This window comes from Pezoporus occidentalis, unplaced genomic scaffold (assembly GCF_034315485.1).
Source record: "Pezoporus occidentalis ecotype Australia unplaced genomic scaffold, CSIRO_AGI_Poc_V1 ctg24, whole genome shotgun sequence".
Classification (NCBI taxonomy): domain Eukaryota; kingdom Metazoa; phylum Chordata; class Aves; order Psittaciformes; family Psittacidae; genus Pezoporus; species Pezoporus occidentalis.
The window spans coordinates 4,716,498-4,730,895 of NW_026914285.1; the positions used below are offsets into that span (position 1 = coordinate 4,716,498).

At 42.0% G+C, this 14,398-nt stretch overlaps 1 protein-coding gene across 5 annotated transcripts in view; it reads right to left on the minus strand.

Moving 5' to 3' along the window:
* Positions 1-1,542: 1,542 nt before the first annotated feature.
* The window catches only part of APP (amyloid beta precursor protein), a 204,497-nt gene continuing 191,641 nt past the window's right edge, over positions 1,543-14,398 (minus strand). For all 5 annotated transcript variants that reach the window (XM_062622142.1, XM_062622139.1, XM_062622140.1 and 2 more), the window contains 3 exons: positions 13,638-13,738; positions 10,480-10,626; positions 1,543-2,798 (listed from right to left, as the gene is read on the minus strand). In XM_062622142.1, the coding sequence (XP_062478126.1) occupies positions 2,697-2,798; positions 10,480-10,626; positions 13,638-13,738 (350 nt within the window). In that variant the 3' untranslated portion in view covers positions 1,543-2,696. The remainder of the gene's footprint in view (positions 2,799-10,479; positions 10,627-13,637; positions 13,739-14,398) is intronic.

Sequence of the window (14,398 nt, forward strand, 5' to 3'; positions counted from 1 at the left end):
GGATTTGCTCTAAAGGCCAGTGGCCCTCTGTATCTTATGGATTACAGCTCTCCTAGAAAGAATTTTCATAAAGCTCCATTAATGAGACCATGCTAAATTGAATTATGTCCTGTCTTCCGCTCAAAGTGGGATTTTAATATGATACTGGACGTGCACACAGAGAAGAGTCTTATGTATTCCTTTCTAGGGGTATGCATGACCTGTACAACAAGACCTACACAGACAGACACGGACCTAACCCTAAATATTTGTAAATTAAAAACCAATAATTTGGTTGTTCTGGATCAGTTTGGGACTCCTGCTCACCATCACTCATTATTCCGGCCCAAACAGCCCAGCTTTAAAATCAGAGATAGTAAATTCTCTGGGGACACTGGTACTCCAGGGCTCTGACCCCTTGAACTGACTTCCCCTTGATACAGCAGGGATGGGAGAGCAGAGGGAATAAACACCCGACTGGTGACAGGCAATGGGAAGCTCTGCAGTTTTTCCTGCTACTGGTTCAGAGTAGCAAGTGCCACTTCATCATCCTGCATCCTTGCAGGTGGCTTGTTAAGCTACCTGCCCTGGCTGTCTCCTTGCTGAATGACCATTCCTCCTGCTCAGCCAGCCAGCACAACTATGTCGCAGGTCAGCAGAGTTTTGTGGGAGGACATGGATGGGGAATGTAGAGTCAGTGCAACAGGGCTGGAAACTGCGGTTTTCTCTTAGCTGAGACTCAGCTGCTCACCTGAGGTGTGCAGCCTCACAGCTGCCACGCTTCATCTTCTTGTGGAGAAAAAAGCTGCAGGCAATGCTGGAGAAGAGGCTGCCACGGTTTGCAGACAAACTGAGTTAACAAGAGCCTTTCCCTGGATAGATACTGCTATCTTTATTCTACTCCTCTTTTCTAAGTCCTGGTTTATCTAACTCATTTGCTGCAGAGAAAGAATAATTACCTTGCTTTCTCATGCAACACGCATCTCCAGTTTTGCTTCATGACCCAGCCTGCAGCTGTTAGCTGACCTCCAAGCTCAACCTGAGGTGTAGAGGCCACCTTGAAGATCAACAGGTCCACTCACCCACCACAGTCTCACCTCTCAGCAGACAGGCCCTGTGGCACAGGTTGCTGTGCTGTCCCTCACCTAGAGGGACAAGCACTGAAGGAAGCTCTCAGCCATGCTTCCAACCAGCAATGAGCAGAAGGTGCCAGGCTGGGGTTTATGCACCACAGCTCACCATCAGCTCTGTCCTCTTCCTGCAGCTTTTGAGACAAACTAATGGTGGTGCTGTTCAACCCTCCCTAGGCACCTGCAGTCATGGCTCAGTACCGGGCTGGATGGTCGTGCAGCCTGCGAGGCTCTCCTCCACGTGTTCACCTATCAGGCACATTGCAGGGCATTACCTTGCCAGAAAGCTGGCAGCAGCAAAGCAGCAGCGGGGTGGAACTTGCTGACAAGTTGCTACTGGAGATGGATGGGGAGGCAGGTTAGTCATTCACACCACGCTCCTGCACGAGCAAGGGTGGCTGGTCAGCACAGAAACACACCACCACAACAGGGCTCCTCCAGGAATGTATTTATTTACATTAAAAGACTATTATACAAACTGAAAGAGAGGAAAAGGAAAAAAAAAAAAGAGAGACAACACCTTAGTGGGGCAGGAGTGCTGAAGTCAGCGCCCCTCACTCCCCACCCCATCTTGCTGCCACCTTCCTTCTGCTCTGGTCTGACTGTGAGTGCCGCAATCCTTGTAGGAAAACCCCTTCCCAACCCTCTCAATGTGAACATCCATGTTTTCTGTTTAAGTGGCTTTCAGAATCATTTTCTGCCTCCAAAGAAAACTCTTGCCCAAACTTTTTTTCTTAATTTATTTATGTAACACAGTGTAGAAAGCTATCAATTCATAAGCAATGGTTCTGTACAATCATCCTGCAGAGGATCCCTGTTAATTTTCGACCAGCAGGCACTTTCCCCCCCAAGAAGTGCTCACAATTAACAGGGATTCTTTTTAGTATTTTTTTTAGATCAAAAAGATACATGGAAAAGAAAATAAAGTTTACCTTTCAATGCCTAAAGTGTGCACATAAAACAGGCACAAAGAAACGAATGTGTATTCCCATGATTCCTACATCACTAATACAGCAGAGGCAACAATCTGTACAATAAAATGCAGCTGCAGAGGAAAGGAATTTCAGTAACTCATCTGGAATACTTTTTAAAAAATGTTGGTTTACTTTAAAATGCATAGTGATCAGAAAAAAATGCTCAGCAAAGAGAAGCAGCTAAACCCCCACAGACACAGAAAGCATCCCCCATCAAGTCTTAAAGCATATTTCAATTAGGACTTAATTTTGTCACAAATCACAAGAATAATATACAACTGGCTAAGGAGCTACATGATAAATAATTGGGAAAGAGAATCTATCCATGCACTAGTTAAATACAGCTAACCTCTTTACAGTACACAAAAAACATTCATTAATAATGTAGTGTAAAGACTGAAATGTAAAGAGAAAGAGAGAGAAAATACATTACTGATTTTATTAATTCAAGTTCAGGCATCTACTTGTGTTACAGCACAGCTGTCAAAAGGCGAGAATGAGTAAATAATAAAACAGAGTGTTTTTCTTTCTTTCCACATTATTCTATAACAGAACACCGATGGGCAGTGAAGCAATCATTCTGCTGTCCAACTCATGAGGCTGCTGTGGTGTCCTAATTCTGCATCTGTTCAAAGAACTTGTAGGTGGGATTTTCATAGCCGTTTTGCTGCATCTTGGAAAGGTGGCGCTCCTCTGGTGTCACTGCAGCATCCACCTGCCGTGAGAAGAAACCACCACCATCAGATTCTTGCTTCATTCACAACATAGCCCACATTTCCCCACGTCACAGCCATCCAGTGTACTTCATATCCTCCCCTGTACATTTGGGCAGAAAGCACTGTATGAAACACAAGACAGAGTTTGTTTGACAGGTTCTTCCCCACCCAAAAATAAGTTAGATCCTGAGCCAGCTCAGCCCAAATATCACATGAAAGTCTAAATAAAAGTCTAAAATAAGGTGGCTGGCAAGTGATAGGGATACTTCTCCACTAAACCGAGTATTAAACCTAAAATCTGGAGGCCCTTGTTTTGTCTGAAGAGACAACTGTCTCCGAAAGCTCTTCTCTCGAAGTTACACAGGACTGTGAGCAGCATCATGACAAAATCAATAGAAGGCCCTGCACCCAGCAACAAATGAGAAACCAGCAAACAGCTCTGAAGAGCAAAAGGTGTCCTTTCCAGCTTGGACAGTCACGGTTCACTTTTCAGACAGAGTAACATGCAGGAGAAGATAAGGCAAAAGGAACAATTCTGCACAACAGCTGCAGGACTTCAAAACCAGCTGACCAACTCATCAATGCCAGCTTTGGTTTCTGTTGTCTGGCTCAGGAAGCATGCAACTCCACCGACAAAAAAGGAGGTATGTTTTGCATCTCCCCACTAGTCTCTCATTATTAGGTTTCTCCCCCCCCCATGGATATATATCGGTATCTATACTTAGAACCAACAGCACCTCAAAAGAAAAGAAAAAGCCTGCTTCTTAGCTGAAGGAAGTGGCTTGAAGCTGCCTTCTGTCTGTGTTGCGCTCTCAGATTTGTGGAGGGGCTGTGATCTCAAGACCAAAAAAAAAAAATTAATTGGGAAAAATGAGGGTCACAAGGAAATGACAAAAGTAGCCAGGCACAAGGTGAGCAAAAGATCCCATTGCACTCATGGAAATAGAAATCCTCTAGCTCCAAGGCTGAGCTTGGTTCAGTTTAGTGACAAAAAGCTTGATGTGTCTGCACTGGTTTAAGTATTTCTACTTAACAAAAATTGACCTTTCTTGATTACTTGGAATGCAGGCATAAAGACAGCTCAGTCCAGACTTCTCCACTGAATACCTGTGGCAGCTCCACAAATTATTTTCTTCCTTCACTGAACATTACAGTAATACAAAACTCCATCAAATTAGAGAGGGCAAGAACAGTCTCTAAATGTTAATGAGGTATTTTACCTCTGCCTTACAAGCTCAATATCTGTTGTGTATTCAAAATCTACCATACCCTGGCTATCTTGCTAACCACCTATGAATGCAGAACTAAGCAAGCCTGCTTGTCAGCTATTTCACTTGCTATCTGGTATCTCCAGTGTTTGACAGCTCTTAAGAGAGAAGATAAAAAGCCAATTTTACCTTGTTAAAATTTAACATCAGGGAAGTGCCTAAAACTCTAGGTATGCACATTTTCCTTTGGATATGTAGTGACCTTTAGGAAAAACATCCATTTACATTTAGCATGAAAATAGCCTTTTAGATAATGGAAAGTGTATTATCTCAAGAAGCCTTACACAGCAGTCTCACTCCTATCTTTAAATAAAAAAGTAAAAGAGAAGTACCTATGTCTGATACTTATTTAAAATCTACTCTACAATATTGGAAAGAGCTTAGTGAGGACAGACCTATGACCTTTGGTAAGTTGTTTCCTGATTCCCTGGAGAAAGATTAAGGTTAAGTCCTTCCATTACTGGGACAAAGGCAGGCTGTTCAGCTTATTGAGGTTGGTTATACCACAGTAGCACTGTTCCCACAGTACCACCAGAAAATGGCTCCTGTCAGAGCCATCTTCTCTCCTGATGGTCTTTTGTCTGTTTCTGAAGAGAAGAAATAGCTCTGTGTGGCACATGTATTGGACTGCTCAGATGAACTGCTAACCCCAAATCTGATCCATTTTCATATCTGTGTCCCTTCCAAATCGCCTTGCCCATGTTTCAACTCTCAAACTGCATTTTCAATCAACACTCTTTCTTCCATCAAATCTCTTTTTCTTACACAATAATTACACATTTTTGTGAAATGCCCACCTTTAAGGGCCACATACTGCTTTTGCTTGCAAGCTGCTGTGAAACTGTAGCTGGGAGTCTTGAGCTTTCCAGCAAGCCCCTGACTCTTGCCGGCAGGAAGCAGGATGCCAGGCAGAAAGGATCACTGACCTAGGCTAACACTGTGCTGTGTTTCTGATCCTGCAATGTAACTTGACCTTTTTTGTTGTTAAAATGCTCCCATTAAAGGCTGTCTTCCCCCCCCTCCTTTTTTTTTCAAGTTGCATTTGTGTGGAGTAATTCTCTTATGCAACAAGATGCAAATCCATCTATTTCTTCACCTTCTGTGGCATGCTCTTAGGCAGTGAGATCCTGTTTATAGACAAGTCACTCTTTAAGCTGCTCTTTATAGATTTCCCTTTTTTAGACATTTGGGGGGGGGGGGGGGGCAGGACAGAACCCGTTTTTCTTTCCCTGCTCCCTCCCTCTCCAAAAGTAACAAAAGACACTTACTTTCCTGAAAGATGCAAGCTCTTCCTAGCCAGCCCACATGAATGGTGAGTGCTCAGCTTGGCTGTCTCACAATCATTGTGATCCATCAAGGACAAGAGAACCCCAGGGAATTTCACAGCCGGTTTCCTCTTCAACCTCTACACCCAAATCCCCAAGACATTCCTGTACAACAAGGTGCTCAGCAGCCAGCATACAGCTGTGCACTCGCATTTTAAAGACTTGTCCATGTCTGCCTCTGAAGCCTCACCTACGCCCAGCAGAGAAAGCAGTGGTGGGGCAGGGTGAGAAGTAGTGAGAAATGCTATTGCTGTTTGTCAGAGCACTTGTTTTCAATGTATGTCATCAGTGTAACAGCAGTAGGCCCTAACAAAACGACTAATCCCTGCCCTGAGGATCACGCAAACAATGATGTGACAATGATGCCATATGCCATCTGCTGCTGCTGGAGTTGTCACTAACTAACATGGCTGCAAAAGGAAGTACAAAGCAGGGAAAACAGCAAACGTCCGTGTAGCCTTTTTCAGCACTTACAGAAAATAAGAATACAAAGCAAGTGCACAGGAAAAAGCCACCCTTCCTTTCGTTCTTGAAGGGGCTGCTGCAGCATCAATTCAGTCCCAGTTCTTGTGCACAATACCATGCTACTGAAGCGTCTACTGCTTCTCCAAATCAAGAAGCAAGACCTTCACTATTCACAAATAAACCCACTGACAGATTCTCTTCTAGCATGAAATTAAAGCACAGTATGAAGCTCTGGGGTTGAAGAATCAGGAAACTCTGTGTATTGCCTGGGAGCATCTTCCTTTCTGGGAGGCTCTCCCACTAGTATGGGATGCAGAGGACGGGTATGCCAGAACCTGTGCTGTACTTCATATTTAAGCTCCAAACAACACAGTATTGAACTCTGTACCCAGTTAGCTTAAGCCTCCCACTCAGCACTTGTTATTGAAGGACCAGAAGACATGATAAGCACACAGCATAAACCTGCTTGTGGGAAAGAAATGGGCTAAGACAATGTTGTGGTTTAAACCTAGCCAGACAGCTCGTTCACTCACTCCCAGTGAGTGGTGCCGGGCTGAGAGCAGTCGAGGCCCGCATCCCCGCTGCGGGGGCTCTCCCCTTCCCCGCTCCCAGAGGGATGGGGAGGAGGATCGAAAGAGTGCAACTCCTACGGGTTGAGACAAGAACAGTCCAGCAACCAATGTACAACACAAATCACCACCGCTACCATCAACGACAACAACGATAAGGGAAAATAACAAGGGAAGAGAATACGATACCACCGGCCAAGAAACGAGTCCCACCTGGAAGCCTGCGTCCTTCCGGGTAACTCCCAGGTACCCCCCACCCCGGGCATGACATGCTGTGGTATGGAATACCTCTTGGGCTAGCCTGGGTCAGGTGCCCTGTCTCTGCTTCCTCATGGCTTCCCCTCCTCCCTGGCAGAGCATGAGCCTCACAAAGTCCTTGGTCAGGGTAAACATCACTTAGCAACAACTGAAAACATCGGTATTATCAGCACTGTTCCCAGGCTGAAAGTCAAAACACAGCATTGCACCAGCTACCAAGAAGGAGAAAAATTGACTGCTACTGCTAAACATAAATAAAAGAGAATCAAAGGAAGAGCAAGGCAGAAGAGACTAAGGAATTGACGAGAAACTAGAGAAACTTGGAAGAAAATCAGGGAGGAGAAAGACATTATGATAAAATATGAGGAAGGACAGTAAAATTAGGCTGAATTTTTAATGCCCTTGCACAATATTCCATATTAAACAGTTTCACTTTGATAAAACCAGTTTGTAGTGAAAGTCCAATAACCTCTGAAATGCGGCATTTATAGATGAAAGGGATTTACTGAGGCTCCTACTTGCAGTCAATTTTTTTCTTTAAATTTCCCCTTTAGCCTTCAAAATGACTAGTGCTGGTACTTCCTCTCCTTCCTGCAACTATCTGCTGCAGGGTAATCCATCTAGCCGCCAAACTACGTGTGCTATCGCTCATCCTCAATGTCGCCTTTTCTACTCCCTTTTACCCATTTTGACTCTGCCAAACTCTTCCTCATGTTCCTTACAACCTCTGTCCTAGGTATTCCTCTGCCAAACAACATGCCCTGAACCAGATTACCTCCTTGTCAGTAAATCCCTAAAGCCCTTCATCATTTTAAGAAGCTTTTTGCATCCATTATAGAGGTGACAGAACTTGAACACAGCATGTAAGAGGTGTGGGTACTCTGGTGCTGCTGAGAAGCAGTCTTGAGACTTCTCTTTTCTACAACATGATGCCTCTTGAGAAAACAGCTCGGATGGGTATATAACCTCTGTTGAGACTGTTTGTCCATCTATCCCCTTCTGCTCCATCAGCCTATGGATCTTTCACAAAGAAAATCTTAACATTGAGTCAGGAAGATGGCAATGCTGCAGAAAAATTCACATGCTGCCTCTACACACATGGGGTATATCAATAAAACAGGCAAGACATGCTGGCGGCCCTCAGAGATTCACTGAACACAATGGTAAATGGATGTTGCCTAATACACACCTGCAGATCAGACTCTTGAGAGAAGGGCTTTGGAGAGTACTACAGCAATTTTAATATCATCTCTGCTACTGCTGTGAGCCCTCCCATTGTCACCTCTCCCCACGTACTCCTGCTGGAGGTGCTGCCTCCATAACAAATGAGCTTCAAAGAGAAGATTCTCACAGAAGACAAGCTGAGACAGTAAGCCACTGTCCAGAGCACAGGAGAGGTGAGAATCTTTTGCCACCTGCTTTCATGGAGTAAGTAAACTCCTGCAGACAGCTCCTATGTGCACACATAACAGGCAATGTTCAAACCCTCAGTCAGTTATTTACTTAGTGGTGGAAGTTTTTTCCTTGAGGAAGCTGAAACACTTTGAAACATTTTTATTCTCAGTTGTGGGAGAAAATCATTATGACCCTTTTCAAAACAGGACAAATATATTCCTCCTCAGAGCTTCAAAAAAGGCTGATTTTTAATAACATCTATTGTTACAGAAATCATAGTGAAATAAGAAGCAGTACTACAGAATTGACTTTATGGAAGACAAGCATACAGGTGGAATAGGACCTCTTTTGTAATCTTGCATCCATTATCACAGAGTTAAATTCTCACAGTAACTTCTGACATGCAACAAACATGTTGGAAGATTTGTTACCATACTCTCAGCCAACCTAGATCTCACATGCAGTTATTTTTACATCAAGTGATTTTGCTCTTTCATGCTTTTTGTGCATAGCACATTAAAGGTGTGCTGCTGCTAAATAGATTAATCCTCTCTAGAACGGAACAGCTTAATTTTGAAAACATTTTATGATTAAACATTGACTGTATATGGAACTTTGGATGGATTCCCTCCCTCCCAAATAACTACTACAAAATTTTCACCAACCTAGGAAAATACAGATGTTATGCCTTTCTTGCAGGCGAGAAGCTCAGACAGTGAGGTTATGCAGTCTGCCAAGAAAGACCACAGAGCAAGTCTGGCAGAATGATGAATCCTGCCTGCCAATGCCAGACACAACGCAGCAAATCTACAAGGCAAAACCATCTACAGTGTGGTACTATAAATCGACTAATATCTTGGTACATCCACAAGCTATGGCTTTATGGTTTTATCTGTAAATTGTTTTTTATTCCCTAAGTGATAATGTCATTTTGACATGAATTACTTGTTCAGCTTGTGCATGTTATTTCTAGTCCAACATTTCCAAATTCATTGTCACAGAAGAAAGTCTGTAGGAATCCAGGATTATCTTTGCCATGCTGTTCTATCAGGTGAAGCTCACCTGAAGTTTTAAGGTGTTACTGCAGTAATGGTCTGTCTACATTCAATGCTTGATTCAGGCCTTTGGCCTAGCAAGCCTCCTGGCCTATTCTGTTGTCACTTAATTCAGCCAAAGAAGGGTCTGATGTGCAACTGCTGGCAGCAGCTATCAACTTTATCGTTTAAAACCTGTTAAAATTTTCTACAAAATGAGCTGGAAGCTTTCATACGGAAAGTTAAAGCTGAAATTCTTGTCTGCTATTTCCTGTCTCTTGGTCCAATATTCTGCTATCCACTCAAATCTCACCCCAAACAGTTGGTGCTCTTCTGACCATGTCTCTTTGGAACCTTTCAAACCACATGGGCAACCACAGCATGGATGCAGGGATGCACAAGCAGTGTGCAAAGGCTTACTCAAGTATTTTTAAGAAATATTTTTAAGACCCTGCATTGCCCCAAACAATGGAATACATGCATCAGGAAGCATGTATGTCTCTAGCAAGACATTTTGACTCAAGGTGAAATCAACATAACAAGACCTGGAAGGAAAAACACGCATCTCTAGTCCTTGCTAGCACAAATACTATTCACAAACCAGACACTCACACAGTAAACTATGCACCAATATGCAAGAGGGAAAGTTATATGAACCCCCTTCCAGTTTTCATAATTGAATTTTTCTACTTACAGAGATCTTGTCTTAAATCCAAGAAACAGATGAAGCATTTTAAGTTGCTGCAAACTGACCAAAAATTTACTTGCTAGTTTGGGAAGACACAAGGGTTTTCACTTTGAAAACCTCATATATGAGTCTATGTATTATTTGTTTCTCAAACCTATGAGTTTCAGATTAGCCATAAATTAAAAGCTGTTAGTAGCAAAAGGAAATTTTGTTTACAGAACAAAAAGTAATAAGGTATCTGTATTGGGAAAATCCTTGTCATGTACAGCACAATCCACAGAAGAGCTGCCTCAAATGTTTATTTGCAAGCTAAATACAGAATTCTCTGCATGTGAACTCCCAACAACAGTAAACCCAGATTTTTCCTCTTGTGCAGTATCTGTTCATTGCCTACTTAAATTTCCTATAAAATGAACCTTCACATTATGTGGTAATTGGTCTGGGATAATTCCAGAAGAGATATTTGTGGTTTTACACCCAACTTAATATGGTTTATATTGTGCCTGCATTTACTAAATAAGGCAATTTGATTACGCTCTGCTAGATGCAACTACTCCATCTCTGAACACGAGGCTTGCCAAAACCATGGTTTCTTCATTTGTAAATGTATTTAGAGAGAGAGCAGTGTGTTGACTGTGGTACATGTGACACCAGTTGCGCTTGGTAGTCTTTTCTTACCTCCACAACTCCATGATGAATAGATGTGTACTGCTTCTTCTTCAGCATCACCAAAGTAATGACAATGACTGTTGCTATGACAACACCTCCCACCATAAGTCCGATGATGGCACCTTTATTTGAACCCACATCTTCAGCAAAGAACACCTAAAAAGAAAAATAATGGAAGGTGGCTAATAAATAGCTCACTGAATATTTGGTTAACCTGTTCAGCAATATAAAGCCTGTTGAAGTATCAGTAATTAAACACTACTGCACGTCATTCCAGTAATTCAAAACTGGATTGCTATACCACAATGCTTTCACAGCTGGAGAAGAGCGATTTGTGAAATCTGGATTGCCTTTGGTGTAGCAGCGCGGTGACTAAGGGGAAGACTCATCTCTGTGTTTCTGCATCACACAGGTCTTAAGATAGCAGCTGCTTTTTTCTTGGGGAAGATAGTCAATATAATTGCAAAGCATATAGAGGAGTAACCATAAAGCATACAGATTTTTAACTTTTAGAATGCTAATGGTTAAAGTGCTCACAAATCTACATCTATGTGGCTTGTTTGGACCATGCTGCGTTTATTTTATCGAAGAGTAGTGAAGACCTGTAGGACAACAGTGGAACTTGCACGCAGTTGAGGGTGCAAGAAGATTCTTACACCAAAGAGACAGAGTCCAATCATGCTGATTTAAGTGATCATTAAGGGATGCTTCAAGATTTTGCAGGGTAAAGGGAGACAGGTGATGACAATGCTCATGTGAGACCTAGATGAGGTAACAGTTGTGTGAAAACACAGATCACCTGAATTATACATACTGATGACAACAAGGACAGCAAGATGCTTTACCATGCATCCAGTAAGACTGTCTTTCAGCAACAGGAGCAGGTACAAAAAATGGTGCTTGTTTTCACTGTCCTGTTTTGCATTCAAGCAATACGCTGGATTAGTTCACATCTATGCATATTTTACAAACCTTTTATCCGCCTGTCAATAGCAGCCTTTTACTATTATTATTTTTAACCAAAACGGGCAAAAAGGATTACATTCACAGAATTGTAAGACTACCTCACTCTGAAAGACTAAATACTTTGACAAGTATTTAACAAAAATGCAGAGGGAAGCAGGAAACCAGCTGAGAATTACAATCAGCTGTATAACATTTGCACTTTAAGAAACACAACCTTCCTCAGAGAGGTATTAAAGCATGCAGCATAAATATTTATATTGTTCCTAGTCATAGGCAAAAAACGTGTTTGAATAAGGTTAAGAATTCACTAGAACATGCACACAATGGACAGTGTTGGCATAAGCTGAAATGAAGTAGTAATTTTTTCTGACAATTTTACGTGCCCAGGACCAAAATTCTGTTACTGTACTATTTAGGAGAACTGTTGAAATGTCCCAGCTAATATACATGTGCAACAGAGGAAGGTCTTAAGCACTTTGAGCCATGAATACCAACTTAATGTACAGTTAAAACATGAACATCCATAAAGGAGAAAATCACCGCAATTTCAGCTCAATTCAGAAGTTTGTGTGCAAAATACAATGTGCAGCTGAATTCAAAACTATATCCTAAGGAGATCGTTTCAATAAATCCTACAGAGGAGGAAAACATAGATGAAAAAGTATTTTCTGTTTAATGCTTTTGAGTTAAAGCTAATGGAGAAAGGCGTTGGCTAGGATATAGCATGTAGTAGGCAAGCAGTACTGTGTAAGGCATCACTCACTACTTTCTCAGCGATACTGGTCTCCCTGCTCAGTTTCAACCAAAAAGGCAACCTAGAGGACAGCTTGCCAATATTTAAGTAACAGCTGTACCTATGAATAAGAAGTATGGCATAAAATGCTTTAAAAAGTTGGAAAGATCCTATTTTAAGCATAACACAGATTACCCAAGTGCAGGGATTGCAACTCATTTCCTATCAGCCACTATGGTTAAGGGCTGCTTCCAGCATCAGACTGCTCAGGATCAAACCACTTAAACATTAAAGGTTACTGCTGGGAAGTGCATATGACACTGGATCAATAACTACTGTGTGTGAAATACATTCCTGCATGTGCCTTCCCTTCAGTAAACTGAACGGATTTACTCCATCAGGATGTTTAACCCATCTGAGCAAGCATGTCAGAATTTCCCAAATTAGTGCTAATGCATTTTGGATTAGCTTGTCAAACTGGGAATTCTCAGTTCTCAGCATCAAAGAGATGGCAGAATATCTGTTCATGCAGTGATTGCCTAGTTCAAATGCAAATTTGAGTCCCACGTTAATTTTCAGCGCTACTTAGCTTTAAGAATATATTAAGAAAAAAAGCTTTCAAGTTTAATATCTGGATAATGAAAGTCATAGAACTGAAATCTCATAATGTAATATGCCTTTAAAAAAGAAGAAGTTGGAAAGGTTTGTAGTCGACATTGCTGTATGTGTTCTTCATTACTTATTAAGGGATTGAAAAAAGCTGTTAGGAAATACTTGTTCTAACTTACATTATTTTTGGTTGCTACTTTTGTGCTCATAAGAAACACAGTTCAAATGGGCAACATTTTGCTCCTACCTGCCCTTCACCTGTTAGCAATTTAATATACTTTAAGGAACAAAACACACAGATAAATCCAAGTATAATTAAGGCCAGTAGAGAATCTCCTCTTATCCCAAGCAGGCAATACTGTGAAAAGTTATGCTCCATGGAGTTCAGCCTCCTTCATGCACCACCACCACCTGTTCTGACAGTAAAGGAATCTATTCCTGAAACAGTGTCACTCTATTTCTTGCTGCATCATGCTGCGGGTCCCCACAGCACTTCTGTTCTTTAAACTTACTTACCATTCTCCTCCCTCTGTATACCTTCTCTTAAGTTACAAGACCATGATGGATGAAGGGTTTGACAAGCATTGTCCGTATGACCACATACAGTCACATGGCAGTGCAATGCAAGTACTATCAGAATTTCCTCTCACTTGAGACTTAATGGCTTTCTGTCCTCTCTGCTGACACTATTCCAAGTTTACCCTCATTTAAATGAGAACCAGAAAAATCACCATCTGTTCACTTGAAATCTTTCAGCATCCACATCACTCAGAGGAAACATGGCCATAACTGAACCTTAGTTCAAGACCAAACTGGCAACTCAAAATAGACACGTGGAAAGCACCGTTTGTTCACTCACCAGCTTCTGATGATGAACTTCATATCCTGAGTCATGTCGGAACTCCGCATCCATCTTCACTTCAGAGATCTCTTCTGTTTTAACATTGGTCAACCCAGAACCTGCATTGCACCACAATGATAATTCATTAAAGTCATTGACTGAATTACATTTTGCTCACTTCCACCATTACATGAGCAGACGGCAGTCATTCACGTGGAGGAGGTGTGGTGCAGTGTGAGAGGGAACTAGGAGGAAAGTGAGGTATATTGGATGCTTCAGTCCCACTGAGGTGACACAGAATGAGCTGGTAAAATTTCTCCTCTGTTGAATGTTCCTTAATCCACTGCAGCTATGTTGGCACAAGCATCAAAGTCTTTCAGCATGAAACAATGCAAGAACTAAGCTGCAAGGGACCAATAAAAGTCTCCTGAATTGGCTCACAGGATGCAGACAGATCTGCTCTGACAGCCTCTTTAACAATGTCAAGAAAATTTGGTATTTAGGCTGAAATCTTCTTCCTCCCTAAACTCAGGCTGATGTAAGGAAAAACAACACAGAGCCACGGTGTAAGGTGGGAACCCCAGATACGACATTTTCGTGCTTCCTGTGGGTCTGTACCTTTTATGCAAGCGGGCACAAATAAGGGTTATTAAAATGTTCAAGTTTACACAGTTCTATCTTGTTTTTGTATTTTAGACTGTTCAGAATTAACATGATTCTAGTCTCCACTTCTGTCTGAGGCATGGGCATTGTCCTTGATTAGAAGCACACTGTAAAGC